The sequence below is a fragment of the Thamnophis elegans genome, chromosome Z (assembly GCF_009769535.1).
Source record: "Thamnophis elegans isolate rThaEle1 chromosome Z, rThaEle1.pri, whole genome shotgun sequence".
Taxonomy (NCBI): Eukaryota; Metazoa; Chordata; class Lepidosauria; order Squamata; family Colubridae; genus Thamnophis; species Thamnophis elegans.
Window position 1 is genome coordinate 131,999,474 of NC_045558.1, and position 17,497 is coordinate 132,016,970.

The window sequence follows — 17,497 nt, forward strand, 5'->3', positions numbered from 1 at the left end:
GCCGGCCACATGACCACGCAGATGTCTCCGGAAAGCACCAGCTCTTCGTCTTTGTAATGGAGATGAGCATCGCCCCCTAGAGTCAGGAATGACTAGCACATATGTATGAGGGGAACTTTTACCTTTATAGGGTTACAATTATAATATCGGAATTTTTTTTTCCAATCCTATATTCCATACAGCATGCTTAGCTTGAGAAGGTTTGATCTGGAGGTGAATAGATTTAAGTAGACTTACAAGGCATGGGCCACTTCGATACACTTTCTTAAACACCGTTAGAAAGGAAGTGTGGTCCATGTCCTATTGTGAAGGCATGATTATATTGCACTATGCCATTCTCATTGCAGGGTACTGATTCAGACTTACCAACACATCCTGGCTTTGGCATTTGCTGTAAAGGAGATCAACCAAAGCCTCCAGCTTTTACCCAATATCACCTTGGGCTTCCATATCTATAATAGCCATTTCAAAGCTCGCTGGACCTATCTTGCTTCACTGGAACTTCTTTTTAGGAAGGTCCAATTCATCCCTAACTACAAGTGTGATGCCAGGAATATTTTGCTAGCAGTCATTGGAGGTGCCCATTCACATGTCTGTCTTCACATGGCAACCATCCTCTCTGTCTTTAAGATGCCACAAGTAAGATCAGATTTTTTTAAAAAAAAATGAGCTGGAAAATCTTGGGTGCCTGATAGGAGATTAAGTTTAGCTTCCTTGATCAGGATGGAGGAGATACAGGTTTCATGTTCAGCTATGGAAGCTAACTGAGTATCTATTGAGTAGTTACTGTGTCTCAGCTCTTCTTGGTTAACATTGTTGGAATGGGGATAAAGATTAAAGCATCAGTATGATAGCTGGTCCTTTGAGCTTTCGGGGGAAAGGGAATAAATCAGAGGAACAAGGACTAAAATCTTTATCAACCATGTCAAGTTATAAATTCAGTTTGTGATTTTTGCCCCTGGGGGAGAAAAAGGAAGGGAAGGTAATAGGATAGGATAGGATAGGATAGGATAGGACAGGACAGAACAGAACAGAACAGAACAGAACAGAACAGAATAGAATAGAATAGAATAGAATAGAATAGAATAGAATAACAGAGTTGGAAGGGACCTTGGAGGTCTTCTAGGCCAGCCCCCTGCTCAGGCAGGAAACCTTACACCACTTCTGACAAATGGTTATCCAACATCTTCTTAAAAACTTCCAGTGTTGGAGGGAGTTGATACGTCCTGAATATGGTTGATATTGAAAACTGCTTCTTCCTCCTAAAATTGTTTCTTCCACAACCTGTCTCAATTCAGGGACAGTTTTCTTCTATGTAGAAATATTACAGACAACTCTCTATTTGCTAACCATTTTATTAAAAAAAATGCAGCTATACAGGTAGTCCTCAACTTACAGCCACACCTGAACCCAGGATTTCTGTTGCTAAGTGAGACATTTGCTAAGTGAGTTTTGTCCCGTGGTATGATCTTTCTTACATTTCTTAAGTGAATCACTGCAATTGTGACATGGTTGTTAAATGAATCTGCCTTCCCCATTGACTTTGCTTGTGAGAAAGTCACAAAAGGGGATCGCTTGACCCCCAGGATGATGCAACCATCATAAATATCAGCCAGTTGCCAATTGTCTGAATTTTGACACATGACCATGGGCCATTCCTGGAGTCTGGAGAAGGCTCTGATGAGGGCTCTGCATCAGAGACAGAGATGGGGCCCAGACCATCTGCCAGTGAACAGGTGCCCTCAGAGCTAAACATCAGTGAGGCAGAGGAACCGCTAGAACCTGTTCCCAGTGTGCGCATGCACAGCTGCCAGAAGAAAAGAACAACTCAGAAACCAGGGTGGACTTGGGAGTAAAGTCAGAGGAATTCACATTCATTTTTTTTTTTAAAAAAATGGGGTTTTGTCGGGACCAGGACTCTGCCTCATGCTTCTTGGAGAAGCCTGGGTCAGGCCTGCAATTATATTCTTTTAGAATTTTGGTCTGCCACACTTTCTCTTTTCTCATTATGCTGTTTCATTAGATAGTTGATGGGAGGGGGGAATAGACAGGAGTAGGATTGTGGAATGTATTGTTTTCATTCTTTTCTAGAAGCCAAGGTCATCTTTTGTCTCCGCACTTTTACACCTGACTGGAAGCAGCTGGGTGGAGACGCCGGCGTGGAAGAAGAAGATTGGACCATGTGATGGATTGTGGGGTGGGGAGAAGATCATGAACTTTTAACTGGGTGGAATTCTGAGGTCATTTCCAGAATTGGGATTTACACAGATGTGCTAAGATGTCTGCTTTATTAAATTGGAACTTTAAGGATCATTTTGCCTTGGACTCTGATTTAATTCTACATGATACTTGGAACACTGACAACATATTATATTTTAGACTTACGTCTTCCTCTCTTGTCTTTCGAATGTCTTCAGATCGTATATGGCTCTGCTCCAGTGATGAATGAACAAACTCAAGCTGTCTTTTCCCATCAGATGTTTCCAAACCGGGCCCATCAATATAATGGGATTCTCCAGCTGCTGTTGCATTTCAACTGGATATGGATCGGGGTGGTTTATCAAAACGAGGATATTACAGAGGAGTTTGTAGAGAAGGTACTCCCTAGTTTTTCCCAAAAAGGGATCTGTTTCGATTTCATTGAGCGGCTTCCGAAACAAACCTTTTCTGATTATATACCTGAGAGCATTGAAGAGGGCACCAGAAAAATGAAGGTTGTTATGGAAAGCAGCGCCAAGGTAGTGGTTATTCATGGTGAAGTTCACGCTCTGATGTTTTTCAGAATCATGAAAGCCTATGTCGACTGGGACAATGTCTCAATGAATACGAAAGCTAAAGTTTGGATCGTGACCGCCCAGATAGAATTCATATCGCTACCATTTCAAAGAAATTGGGATATCAGTTTCCTCCACGGTGCCCTGTCCTTTGCCCTTCGCTCAAAAGACTTGCATGGATTCCATGAATTCCTTCAAAGGAGAAGCCCCCTCTTGGAAAAAAAAGATGATTTCTTGGCAGAAGTTTGGCAGCATGCTTTTACGTGCTCGTTTTCTGATGGTGAAACAGATGAGAGAGTTGAAAAACCATGCACCGGGGAAGAGAAGCTGGAGGCTCTTCCTATGACTCTGTTTGGAACGAGCATGACTGGCCACAGCTACAGCATCTACAATGCAATCTATGCTGTAGCACATGCTTTTCATGCCATGCATTCATCCAGGAGTAAACAAAATGCATTGGTAAAGGCAAAGAGCTGGGATCTTTTCAATCAGCATCCTTGGAAGGTAATGTTCTGAACTTATTATGGGAAAGAGCACACTCTATGGTACAGGCAAATACATTGGGCTAAATGTGATGTGTCAGGGTAATTATTTAACAGTTGACCAGCACCTGTAAGGCTGTAATACTTAAATGATGATGCAATGAGAATGAGTCAGCAGGGTTATCACTTTAAGAGGCTGTATATACAAGAGAGGCCCTGTGAGGGTACCTTTCTCTCTCCATGTGTGCTTCTGTGCTATAGTTGATGATTGATTGCCTGATTTTGCCTAGCAGGTGTATGTATATATTCCTTGTAGATAAACTACTATTTGAAAGACAAATCTCTGCTATTTTGCTCCAGGGTTCATTCAGATCCATTTTTGAATAGAATAGAATAGAATAACAGAGTTGGAAAGGACCTTGGAGGTCTTCTAGTCCAACCCCCTGCTTAGGCAGGAAATCCTACACCACTTCAGACAAATGATTATCCAATCTCTTCTTAAAAACTTCCAGTGTTGGAGGATTCACAATCTCTGGAGGCAAGTTGTTCCACTGATTAATTGTTCTAGCTGTCAGGAAATTTCTCCTCAGTTCTAATTTGCTTCTCTCCTTGATTAGTTTCCACCCATTGCTTCTTGTTCTACCCTCAGGTGCCTTGGAAAATAGTTTGACTCCCTCTTCTTTGTGGCAACCCCTGAGATATTGGAATGCTGCTATCATGTCTCCCCAGTCCTTCTTTTCATTAAATTAGACATACCAGTTCCTGCAACCGTTCTTCATGCTTTAGCCTCCAGTCCCCTAATCATGCATCCACTTCTGAAAAACTATAGTACTATATTTCCTTTTTGTTTGTAAGTTAAGAGTGTTTTTTTTAGATCCTTATTTTCTATTTTATTGTCTCCTGGAATTACAATGTTCACTATTGAGAATGATTCTGTTTTCCACATGTTTCTCTTTTCTCCCAATTTAGCTCCACCACTATCTGAGAAGCACCTCATTCAATAATAGTGCTGAGGAAGTGATTTCTTTTGATCAGAATGGAGAATTAGTTGGTGGTTTCAATATTTTAAATTGGATCATGTTCCCCAATCAATCTTTTCTCAGAGTTAACATTGGTAAAATCGACACGCAGGAATCCTCAGGTGAAATTCTTACCATCCAAGAAGATGCCATTGTATGGCCTGGGATATTTAACCAGGTAGGGTTGAGATCTATGTGAAACTGTATAAACTTGGCCACAATGGTTAAAAATTAGTTTTAATATTTCTGGAAATGCACAAATTAAATGGGAGAGAGAGAGAGAGAGAGGGAGGGAGGGAGAGAGAGAGAGAGAAAGAAAGAAAGAGAGAGTGTGTACAAATTTGTGTACGGTACAAATGTTTTGAATGGGCTAGAAGCTAAATATGTCTCTTGAAGACAGAGCCAGGTGGTGTGATGGTTAAAGCATCAGCCTAGAAACTGGGGGATTGTAGTTCTCATTCTGCCCTAAGCACGAGAGCAAATGCATGGCCTTCAATCTCTAGAACCTAGGGCCTCTAAATCCTAACATGAATTTAAGATCCATCCACTTCTGAAAAATCTTGCCAACAAAATGAAAGCAACCATTTGTCACTAGGAATCAAGACTGAGTGGAAGGAATAAAACTGACTGGAAGGAGGAGGAGAAGGATGGGGGAGGGGAGGCATTAATATAATGCCTAAAACTTTAAAATGAAATGGAAAATTATCCTGTCCTTTTATAAGAAGGGTGTCAAACTCAAGGCTCAGGGGGCAGATCTGGCTCCTGGGGTGCTTAAATCTGGCCCATGGCATTGTCCTGGAAACAGCAAAGGATTGGCCGACGGTGCCTCTGCCAGTGAAAATGGTGCCCTGGAGGGCCGCATGCGGCCACACCATCCCGAGCTCCAGAGTGCTCATGGTGCCCCAGGCACCCCCAACACAAATAACATTGATCTGACCATGCCCATCCTGGCCACACCCACCCCAGTCCCCCAAGGTCAAACACTACCTTGGTGCGGTCCACAATGAAATCGAATTTGATACCCCTGTTTTATAACTTGTGTATGTTTTTAATCAATTAGAAAGGCATGATCCAAACATGGTTTCAGTATAAAATTATCCTCTGTGGAAAAGTAAGTTCAGGGATAAAATTCAGCAGGGTCTGGAGAAAGGGTAGTGGAAATTTTGAGTAGTTTAGAGAACCAACAATTACCACCTCTGGCTGTCTCCAGAGTGGGGTGGGAATGGAGATTTTGCAAATTCCTTCCCCCAGGATTGGGGTGGGAATGGAGATTTTGCAATATCCTTCCCCCAGGAGTGGGGAGGGAATGGGGATTGTGCAGTATTCTTACCCTGCCATGCCCAACAAGCCACACCCACAGAATTGGTAGTAAAAAAATAATGCATTTCACCACTGGTTAGGATGGAGATATTTGGAACTCTACACTGATGGGGAGGCATCGATTATAAGCATGGCAGGCAACTAAAAAAAACAACAACAACATGTGATAAAGGGAAATACAAACTAGAAACAAGAAAGCTGAGAGGGTTCTGCTTTTGTTAGAAAAAATATTAACAACTAAGAAATAAAATATATTTTCTAGAACTAAGTAGCTAAGATACAAATCAGAGGTGGCATTCAGCCAGTTCTGACCAGTTCTGGCAAGTAGAAATTTTGAATTAGTTCAGAGAACTGGCAAATACCACCTCTGGATGGCTCCACCCCATCTATGCACTGCCACCCAAGTCCCAGCTGATCGGTTGAGTCTTCTTCTGTTGCCCTGCACAGGAGAGCAGAGCTGGAAAGCAGGTTAGTGGGATGGGGAGGGAAGGGGATTTTACAGTATCCTTGCCCTGGAGTGGGGTGGAAATGGACATTTTTACAGTATCCTTGCCCTGCCATGCCCACGAAGTCACTCCCAATAAGCCATGCCCACAGAATCGGTAGTAAAAAAAATTGAATTTACATGCTTTCAAGCTGCTGGGTTGGCAGAAGCTGGGACAAGTAACAGGAGCTCACTCCATTACGCGGTGCTAGGGATTTGAACCACTGAACTGCCAACCTTCTTTTAAAAAAAAAAAAATTAAAAAAGCCATCTTCCATTACAAATTGTAGAAAGTGTGTCAGTTGGTTACAGTATTTCCATGCATCTCTTCCATAGTCACCTGCTTTTCATATCAAATCGCATATTTTAAATTCACATATAGTCATGTATATCACGATTATTATATCTCAACCTTAATTTGAATATAATTGTTTTTACATCCTTTTATATATAATATTCAAAATCTAGAATAGGATTATGATAAAATTCTATTAAATCATCCTAAAATCATCCAATCACAATACATTTTTATAACATATTCTAGATAAAGCTTTTAAATCTCCTCTCATATTCTCCATGTATTGTTTATATAAAATTTCATATTATCAAACTAATATATCTATATGTATTTTTATCATTATTTAACTATAGCTATTGTCGCTTCATTTTATACATATTACTAGTAAACTAAATTTAGCTTGATTTTTAGTATACATTTTCATTGCATCAACCTGTATCTTTCCATTAATAGTGGAGTCTTATATCTTGCCATTTGTAGGATTCATATTCTAGTTACCTTCTTAATAAATCTTGTGTGAACTTCTCTTCGCAACATGTTGTTCCTTTCGTATCTCATAAAAGCTCGAAACCCAACATCTGCTCTTTCCATCAGCTTATCTTTGTTTATCACTAGTGCTTCTGTCAAGATTTCTCTCCTTACCTCCATCAATTTTTCTCTCTTTTCTTCTTCTGTGCTTTGAAGTCTGGGGTAGAGTTCCAATCCATCTATCTCCCCTTTCCATATTCCGCTCTTGCCATTACCAACCACGCTCACTTTGTTGTCAGTATCCACAGATTTCTTAGCTCTTTGCTCATTTTTTCTTCCATTTTTTGAATTCTGTCCTCCACATTCTTCATTTGATAAACATCCTCAGTTTTTCCATCAATTTTTTCTGTTTTTTTGCAAGAAATTTTTATTTTTATTAAACAAACAACACAAAAAAATCATCATCTTACATTACATCTTGTAGAAAGTGTGACAATTGGTTACAATTAGCTTTCGTGCATCTCTTCCACAGTCATTACTTATATTCATATCAGATGACAAAGATTCTTAATGAATCTTACTTTCAACATAGCATCATTCTCATTTGACTGAAGTTGTTTTAGTGTCCTTTTGCCTAAAATAATCCATAGTTAAAAACACACCACTTGATGGCATTTCATTAGTTATTACAAAAATCATCCAATAACCTTAAGCCTTTATAACATATTCTAAATAAAGATTAGTTGACAAAGTTTCTAAGACTTTTTTTCATTAACTGTATCGCTTATCATTATCATTCCATTATTAGTTATTATAATTACTATTGGTTAACAGAAAATCCTTCACTGTTTATATTCATTTTCTTCTCATCAAACCAACACATATGTGTACCTTATTGCCATTATCGATTATTTATTTAACATAACAATCTAAAAGTTACTAAATTACTACTTACTAAAACTTAGTTAATTTTTTGTTATCAACTTTCATATATACAATAACATTACACCTTTATAACATATTCAAAATAAGGATTAATTAACAAAATTTCTAAGCCTTTTCTCTCAAGTTACTGTTTGCAATTTATATCCAAATTCCTTATGTTAAACCAGTACATACATACATACATACATACATACATACATACATATCATTAACTACATCTCTTATCATTTCATTATTATTGTTATCATTAATATTTGTTAACAAAATCATTTACGAAAATCCTTTACTGTTTATATCAAGCCAACACATATGTGTACCTTATTGTCATTATCGATTATTTATTTAACATAACAATCTAAAAGTTACTAAATTATATTAAACCAGTACATATATATCATTAACTACATCTCTTATCATGTCATTATTATTATTGTTATCATTAATATTTGTTAACAAGATTTTTCTGTTTTGTATTCCATATTCTCCAATCTCTTTTCAATTCTCTCTGTCACAACTAATAGATTTTGAATTTAAAATATAATCATTTGCAATGTTACAGTTTCTTTTTCCTGCGCCATTGTTCCAATTTTGGCAGGCACTGCCACTATAGGATTCAAGGCTATTTTAATAAACTTCAAACAGGTTCATTTATTATCTTTCAAGTCAAAATGTTGTCTTCCCTCCAATAGCTATTGATAGAACTCCCAAAAAGAACTGTATAAACAACTTGTGCTCTTCCTACTATCACTCTCAGTAAACAAACTGAAAGAACCTTGAATCTCAAGTGATCAAAGAGAAAGAAGAAAAAACAATGTATCCAGCCTCCAGCCTCTAAGTGGCAGTATAACTGCTTTTCCTCCTGTTGTTACAACCATTTTTATAATCCTTCTTATTTTCTTCTTTATATTCCAAGCTTAAGAAAGGAAAAAACCCTTAAATGGAGATAAAAAATAATCCAATCAATCCAATCAAGCATTATAAAAAAGAAGGAAAATTTTAATCCATAGGTGTAAGCAAAAGTGAAAAAAGAAGAAGAAAAATTAATCCATTCAGTTTAAAAAATAGGGAGCCTTTGCAAAAATTCTATCCATGAAAAAAAAAATTAGAAACAGGATAACACACTAAGTTTAATGTAGATTAATTTCACCGCTTATAGTCTTCTTTCTTCAATTTTAATTTAACTTAATTTTTTGGAGGGTAGTCTCTTTTTCTAAAAATAAAATTTCCTCACCAATGTTCCAGAGCTGTCCCAACTTCAGCAGCTTCATTAGCTGCGTTTCTATTGCTGGAAAAAAGGCAATTCCTGGATCTTTCAGGGACTTGTCCCTGAAATCAGCAGGAGGTGCCCTTCTCAATCACCATCTCTGCAGGACGGTTTAGGTCCGAATGGACCATTCAGCAGCAGAAATATTGACTGCGATCTCAGAGCACCAAGATTGCAAGTCGTGCCATCGGGACGTCAGTCCTTTTTTTTTTTGAACTGCCAACCTTCTGATCAACAAGCTCAGCCCCTGAGCCACCACCTCCCTTTAGAATATTTAAATTTAATTTAAATTTAGTAATTTAGAAGATTTAGATGATGATCTAAATTACACAATTTAGAAGATCATAAAAGCCAGTTTTGTTTCACAGAGTCTTCAACTCACTCAAATGTCATTGGAATCAGTCTTAATGGATTGTTGCTGTTGTTGCTGTTGTTGTTACTCTTGGCTGATGTCTTTAACTCACCCAGATTTGTTTGATTTGGGTTCACATCAAAACAAAACAAAAACGAATAAACTGAGCATAAAATATTATCTCAGCAAAAATAATAGAAATATATACATAGATAAATATATTCTCATTCTATCAAACTGTCTTCCTAAGCCATATATTGTCTAATAAGTTGCAAAAACTAAACTAACTTTATTCTGTTTTTGTTCAGATGCGGCCCCTTTCTCTGTGTAATCCTCATTGCCGTTTAGGGTATACTAAGTCTAAGAAGGAAGGGGAACAATTCTGCTGCTATAATTGCATTCCCTGTTCAGATGGGAAGATTTCAGATAGGGAAGGTAATAAATAGCTATATATAGAGGAAAGCTTGTGATCAAATTTGGCCGCATTCAGTATTTCTGTTCTTCCAAAATGTACATTGCATGCCAACAAAGCTTGCTCTGAATTCCTAAGGCCTCTTCTCTTTTCTTCTCTCCTCTCCTCTTCTCGTCTCTTCCACCACTCCCCCCTCCCCTCACTCCCCTTCCTCTTCTCTCCTTTTCTCTCCCTTCACTTTTCCTTTCCCCATCTCATCACTTCCCCTTTCCCCTTCTCCTGCCTGTCTACAGTATTTTCTTCTTAATTTCCTCCTTTTCAACCTTCCTATTTCAGAAGAATTAACTCCTTCCAGTGAGCTAGAATTTCCTTTAGTGTATTGTTTTTGCCAATTTTATTTTTTGTTTCTTTTTTTAAAAAGAGTTGACATTTATTTTACTTTTTATGAAGAATTTGGTGAAAATCCACTAATAAAGAAATCATTAATAAAGATATGTAACATAAGTAGCTCTAGTTTTATACTTTTTTAATTCATTTTCTGTATCTCTATGATATAGTAGCTAGATTTGGGAGGTGACTGGAAAGTATTTCAGCATAAAAAGAGGTAATCAGAATAACTATTACTCTTAATCTATTATTTCATCTACGAAAGGACAAATTCCATTTTCTTCTCTTCTTCAAATCTTCCTTTAAGATTTTTATTTAAGGAAAGTGATTCAGCTTTGGATTATTGCCAACAAAATTGTGGTGGTGCAGTGGTTAGAATGCAGTATTGTAGGTTAACTCTGGCTACAGCCAGGAATTCAATCCTGACTGATTCAAAGTTGACTCATCCTTCCATCCTTCCAAGATCAGAAAATGAGGACCCAGATTGTTGGGAGCAATAGCAATAGCACTTACAGAGTCAGCATATTGGCCCCCAAAATTTGGGTCCTTGTTTTACCCACCTCGGAAGGATGGAAGGCTGAGTCAACCTTGAGCCTGGTGAGATTTGAACTGCCAAATTGCAGTCAGTTGGCAGGCAGCAGAAATAGTCCGCAGTACTGCACTCTAAAAACTGCACCACTGCTGACATTGTAAACCACTGATGGAGTGCTATAAAGCATTATGGAACACTATATAAGTCTATGCACTATTATTACCAGTGCTATTGCTATACTGAAAAAGTATGAATGTATTGTCTTCTTTTTCAGATGTAGACGATTGTTTTGAATGCCCTAAGGAGCAATACCCAAACAGATTCAAGGATGGATGCCTTCCAAAACAAATAACCTTTCTGTCTTATACAGAACCATTGGGGATCATCCTGGCTATGTTTGCTCTCTGCTTTTCTTTCTTCACAGTTTTGGTGTTTGGAATCTTCATGAAACACAAAGAAACACCCATCGTCAAAGCCAATAACCGAAGCCTCAGCTATATTCTAATATTCTCTCTCCTATTCTCTTTCCTTTGTTCTTTGCTGTTCCTTGGCAAGCCTGAACCGTGGAGATGCCTCCTTCGGCAAACTTCCTTCAGCATGATTTTCACCATAGCAGTTTCGTGCATATTGGCCAAAACCATCGTAGTGATTTTTGCTTTCATGGCTACCAAGCCTGGATCTCAAATGAGGAAATGGGTGGGGAAGAGATTCTCTAACTCCATTATATTTTCTTGTTCCTGTATTCAAGCCCTAATTTGCATTTTGTGGCTGTCCACCTCTCCCCCTTTCCCTGACTTGGATTTGCAGTCAGTGACTGAAGAAATTATACTGCAGTGTAACGAAGGTTCACCTGTCATGTTCTATTGCGCCCTGGGCTTTATGGGTTTCCTAGCCACTGTCAGTTTTGTTGTGGCGTTTTTAGCTAGGAAATTACCTGACAGTTTTAATGAAGCCAAGTTCATCACATTCAGTATGCTGGTGTTTTGCGCTGTTTGGCTGGCGTTTCTTCCAACCTATCTGAGCTCCAAGGGAAAATACATGGTAGCTGTGGAGATCTTCTCCATCTTAGCCTCCAGTGCCGGGTGCTTGGGCTTTATCTTTTTTCCAAAATGTTATATTATTTTGGTGTGGCCTGAGCTGAACAGCAAGGGGCACCTGGTAAAAATAAAGAAGTAAGAAATCTATAACTCTGACTCAACTAGTTTTTCCCCCCTATGACCATGTTGTTGTTGTTGTTAGTTGCAAAGTCATGACTGGCCTATCGTGACCCCATGGACAATGTTCCTCCAGGCCTTCCTGTCCTCTACCATCCTCTGGAGTCCATTTAACCTCATGCCTATTGCTTCAGTGACTCCATCCAGTCACCTCATTCTCTGTCGTCCCCTTCTTCTTTTCCCTCAAACTTTCCCAGCATGAAGCTCTTCTCCAGAGAGTCTTTCCTTCTGATTAGGTGGCCAAAGTATTTGAGTTTCATCTTCAGGATCTGGCCTTCTAAAGAGCAATCAGGGTTGATCTCTTCTAGGACTGATCGCTTTGGTCGCCTTGAAGTCCAAGGGACCCACAGGAGTCTTCTCCAGCGCCATAGTTCAAAGGCCACAATTCTTTGGCACTCAGCCTTTCTTATAGTCCATGCACACAAATGATCAGCTGGCTAGTGTGCATGTGCACAAAGGAAACCAGAAGACAAGCTCTTCCGGTTTCTGGCACTGCTGCATGAACAAAGAACAGCTGATCATTGCACGGCTATGCCCGCTAAAAAAAACACAGAAGAGGAACAGGCAATGCCATGCATGGCAGCTGACATGGCTCTGCGTGCCATTTTGGGCATGTGTGCCATAGGTTTGCCATCATGGCTATAGATCAAGGAGTTGCACTGGAGAATAAAAACTAGACTCTCTTCCTGTAACTGTTTTTGAAACAGATCTTGTCTTTGAAAAGAATAGACTACCTGGAACAGATTGGAGTTGATTGCAGTAGTGATGGTTAATTATGAATATTTGTAATTTACTCCATATTGAATTTATTTTATATTTGTCTAGAAGTCTCTGGCATTCTGGATTTATATAGAAACAGAGACAGAGAGAGAGAGAGACAAAGACAGAGAGACAGGCAGACAAGCAGACAGACAGAGACAGAGAAACAGAGAGACACGAGAGAAAGAGACACAGAGAACGAGACAGAGAGAGATACAAGTAAATACATGTAGACCTTCACTTACAATTTGTCTCTTAACAATTATTCAAAATTACAAAATGCCCAGAACTGGTGCTTTATGGCCCCTAAAGCACATCTGGACATCATAAAAAGTTTTAACACACACACACATGCAATCACATGATTACGTTTCAGGCACTTAGCAACTGACTCACCTTTACACCATTTGCAGCATCCATACCATGGTCATGTTATTATGTTTTCAATGTGTCCCCCCCCCCAATTTCTGGTTAAAAAAAACCACCCACTCTGATTAATGGATTCATACTTACAACCATGCATTCATTTAATGGATGCTGCAAAATATTTCATAAAATCAGGTCTGAACACATAGGTACCTTGACTTATGACCATAACAACTTACAACTGGAAATCAGGTCCTAATTGCAGTTGCAAGTTGAAGACTAATTGTAACTCAGAAACTGGATGATTTAGGGAGTGTATAATTTCCTTGATTTTAATTTTTGTGTATATATAAACAGAGAGAGAGAGAGAGAGACGGAGACAGAGAGAGACAGACAGACAGACAGACAAGGGAAGGAGAGAGGAGAGGAGAAGAGAAGAGAAGAGAAGAGAAGAGAAGAGAAGAGAAGAGAAGAGAAGAGAAAATAGACATAGATATAAATTTCTATACACCATTAAAAATGTCATTAACTTTTTCATCGTACCAAATGAGCACCAAAGTTGAGTAGAAATTTAGGGAATTTATTCACCTTTTCAAACCTTCAAGCAATTGTCTCTTTGAATGATAATCATAATCATTCCCTCCTGCAATTATGATGTTAATATTATTTCTTTCTCCAAGTCCTTGGGGACCTTTAAGATCTATTTGGGAAAATAATAAAACAAAGCAATATCAAAGCATGTTTATCTGCCATTCAGAGTTAAAGTAGGAGTTTTACAGTATGATTCTTCATCAGTTAGATCGCAGAACAATTTTCACTCAACAGTCATGGCTTCAGTTCGCATAGTAAGCAACCAAGCAAGTTGAATAATAGTGGACAGAGACCTTGCTGGGTCACATCACTGCTGCTTGATTCATTTTTAGCCAGAAGAGCTCCATGGAAAATGATGTCATTGATGATGTTTGTATTAGTGCTTCTTCCATTGACAGTGTCCAAAGTCTCTAGCTTTAGATGTAATGTTAGTCAGCCTCTTCCTATTCATCATAAGTATTATAAGTCTGGAGATTTCATAATGGCTGGCATCATTTCTCACACTTACCGTTTCACAAGTCCTACTTTTTATCTAAAATGCCCTTCCTCTGAAGTTTTTGGTGATTTTGTGTAAGACGCTTTATTTTCTTAATCTTTCCATATGTGTTTTCCAATTATATTCTAAGTGTGTGTTTTCTGTTGCTGTGTGTTATGGGGAAGGAACTTGGCTGATACTGGTTAGTTTAGTCATTCAGTAGACAATAATCTAGAATATTTTCTTTTCTAAGAATGCAAACATTCACTCCATTGTGAAACAGTCAACTTTCAGGGCTGTATTTCTGTTGGTTCCAATCTTATGTCCCAAATATTTAAAGATGCGAGTATCTATTTTCAATATCATGGTGATTTGACTATGTAGTCCCTCCAAATTAACAGAATAACAGAATTGGAAGGAACCTTGGAGGTCTTCTAATACAGCCCCCTGCTCAAGCAGGAGGCCCTATATAATTTCAGACAAATGATTGTCCAATCTCTTCTTTAAAATCTCCAGTGATGGAGCATCCACAACTTCTGAAGGCCATTCTATGGATTAATTGTTCTCAACTTAAAACTAAGGAGAAATTTTCTGACAGATCCCTTCCAACTCTGTTATTCTGTTATTCTCCCCTGTCAGCAAATTTCTCTTTACAGTGAGAACAACTGGTGCAATGGTTGTTCTCACTGAAAGTGGGAGAAATTTCTGAAGGAGCCTCTTGGATGAGAAGCAAAATGTCTTCAAAGAAAAACCAGAAAGTCCAGATACCTCTTGAAAAAGCACCTTTGGGACAACCATGACCTGGATGGCTGAGAAGCTCCATAGACAACCAAGGGAATGACTTGTCTTCTGTTCTAGGACATTTGAAAGGAAGGCACATAAGTCCTTTGATCTAATGGCTTAAGATACAGAAGGATCTTGACAAACGTGAGCATTGGCACTATCTAACAAAATGAAATTCAATAGTGAAAAAAGTAAGGTTCTACATTTAGGCAAGGAAAACCAAAATGCACAGGTACAGTATATGTGGTCCCTTGCTCAGTAGTAGTAACTATGAGAGGAATCTTGGAGTCCTAGTGGACAACCATTTAAAGATGAGCCAGCCATGTGCAGCAGCTGTCAAAAAAGCTAACACAGTTCTAGGCTGCATAAACAGAGGGATAGAATCAAGATCACGTGAAGTGTTAATGCCACTTCATAATGACTTGGTAAGGCCACACTTGAAATACTAAATCCAGTTCTGGTCACCAGGATGTAAAAATTATGTTGAGACTCTAGAAAGAGTGCAGAGAAGAGCAACAAAGATGATTAGGGACTTGAGGGTAAAATATATGAAGAAGCGTTGCAGGAACTGCGTATGTCTAGTTTAATGAAAAGAAGAACTAGGGGAGAGCTGATAGCAGTGTTCCAATATCTCAGGGTCCGCTACAAAGAAGAGGGAGTCAAACTATTCTCCAAAGCTATTCCTGAAGACAGAACAAGAAGCAATGGGTGGAAACTAATCAAGGAGAGAAGCAACTTAGAACTGAGGAGAAATTTCCTGACAGTGAGAATGATTAACCAGTGGAACAACTTGCCTCCAGAGACTGTGAATGCTCCAACACTGGATGTTTTTAAGAAGAGATTGAATAACTATTTGTCTGAAGTGGTGGGGTTGAACTAGAAGACCTCCAAGGTCCCTTCCAACTCTGTTATTCTATTCTATTCAAAAATGGATCTGCAAATTATTTCCTGCTATCCATCCTATTGGGTGTGAGATAACTCTGAATTTTTAAGGGAACCTTATGGCAATAGTAGAAAGAAGCATGCACTCACATTCTAATATAATTTCCCTCACCCTAATCTCTGCATGCTCCATGTAATTTGTCTAAACATATTTTACTACAGAGGCTGAAGAATAGAATTCTCACACAGGAGACCTGTACTAGGGTTTCGAACTGCCAAACTGTCAACCTTTCTGATTAACAAACTCAGTGTCTTACATGCTTAGTCTTAATCTGAATGTTCCCCTTTTTATTTGAGAAAGGGAATGAATTAACTGGGTAGTATGAATTAAATTGAGTTATGGCTATTTTTTTCCTTATAACTAAATCAATAAGAGAATAAGAAATAGGAATCTTCCTGAAGCATCCCATAGATTATATAACCTTCTGTATTACCAATGAGCAATTATAGTTACTTATATCAAATGGCCATATTTCACAGCAACATTTGAACCATTCTCATTATATGGTGGACAAGACTAATTCTAGCATTTTTATTCATTTCTTAGGCACTATTTAAGAAATGAATTCTATTAAAAACTGCAAGTTAGCATGTGGACACTCCCTATTTTCAATATCTAATAAATCACTTTGAAATTTAGAATGAAAATAGACCAATTCAAAAGAACATGAGGGTCATTGACTTACTTGCTGAACATATGAGATTTTGTGACCTTTTTAAAAATTATGTCTCATGCATTATTATGTTTTTAATTATTATGCATAACTAAAATTATGAGTTATAGTTGGTTTTCTGTGCTTGATGTAAAACTCAACACACCCGAAAAGTGTCTACACTTTTGTCCCAATAAAGTAATAAATTAGTGGAAGCTGAATGTCCAACTTTATCACAAAGGCAATTGTATTGCTTTGCACTAGTAAAAGTAGAAATACCTAGGAGATCTTTGTCTATTGGGTTAAGGTCTAACAATATATCACTACAATATATCCCCATTTGAGATATTTACTTACCCCCAGGGTATTCTGGGGGTAAGTCACCCAGCAGAAATATGCTTCAGGTGAGAAGTTTTTGTGGATCTGATGGGCTTTGCTTTTCTGCTTGCTTTAGTGTGCGGGATAATGTCTATATAGAAAAATAAATGTCATAAGACAAAGCTCTTAAAATAACAAAAAAATCTATCTCAACTTTAGTGAACATTTAGCACAAAGAATCATAACTACAGCAAGAAACACCCAGGATCACATTTAGTAAGCTTTGATATACATGACACATAGCTTTAATAATGACTTCTTTTGCATATTTATAGTTTTTTTAAAAAAAATTAGGTACTGTATGCTGCCTAGAATAGCCTCTGAGATGGTCAACCATGTAAATTTGATGATAGATGATAAATAGATAAGACAGGTGGGTAGGTAGGTGGGTAGAGAGAGATGCAGACAGACAGACAGATGGTAGATAGATTGATGATAGATAGATAGATAGATAGATAGATAGATAGATAGATAGATAGATAGATAGGCAGGCAGGCAGGCAGGCAGGCAGGCAGGCAGGCAGAGCTAGTTTCCTCATTCTAAGGTTTCATAATAATCAGGTATTGATCTATGCATAGCCATTTTAGAGCACAGCTCAG

The 17,497-nt window shown here is 38.2% G+C and overlaps 1 protein-coding gene across 1 annotated transcript; it reads left to right on the forward strand.

Moving 5' to 3' along the window:
• The first annotated feature begins 2,477 nt into the window (after positions 1 to 2,477).
• On the forward strand, positions 2,478 to 11,913 carry LOC116521828 (vomeronasal type-2 receptor 26-like). Its single transcript, XM_032236477.1, has 4 exons — positions 2,478 to 3,278; positions 4,226 to 4,453; positions 9,715 to 9,841; positions 11,012 to 11,913. Exons 1-4 carry the CDS (start codon positions 2,478 to 2,480, stop codon positions 11,911 to 11,913), a joined length of 2,058 nt encoding a protein of 685 aa, XP_032092368.1.
• Positions 11,914 to 17,497: the final 5,584 nt, after the last annotated feature.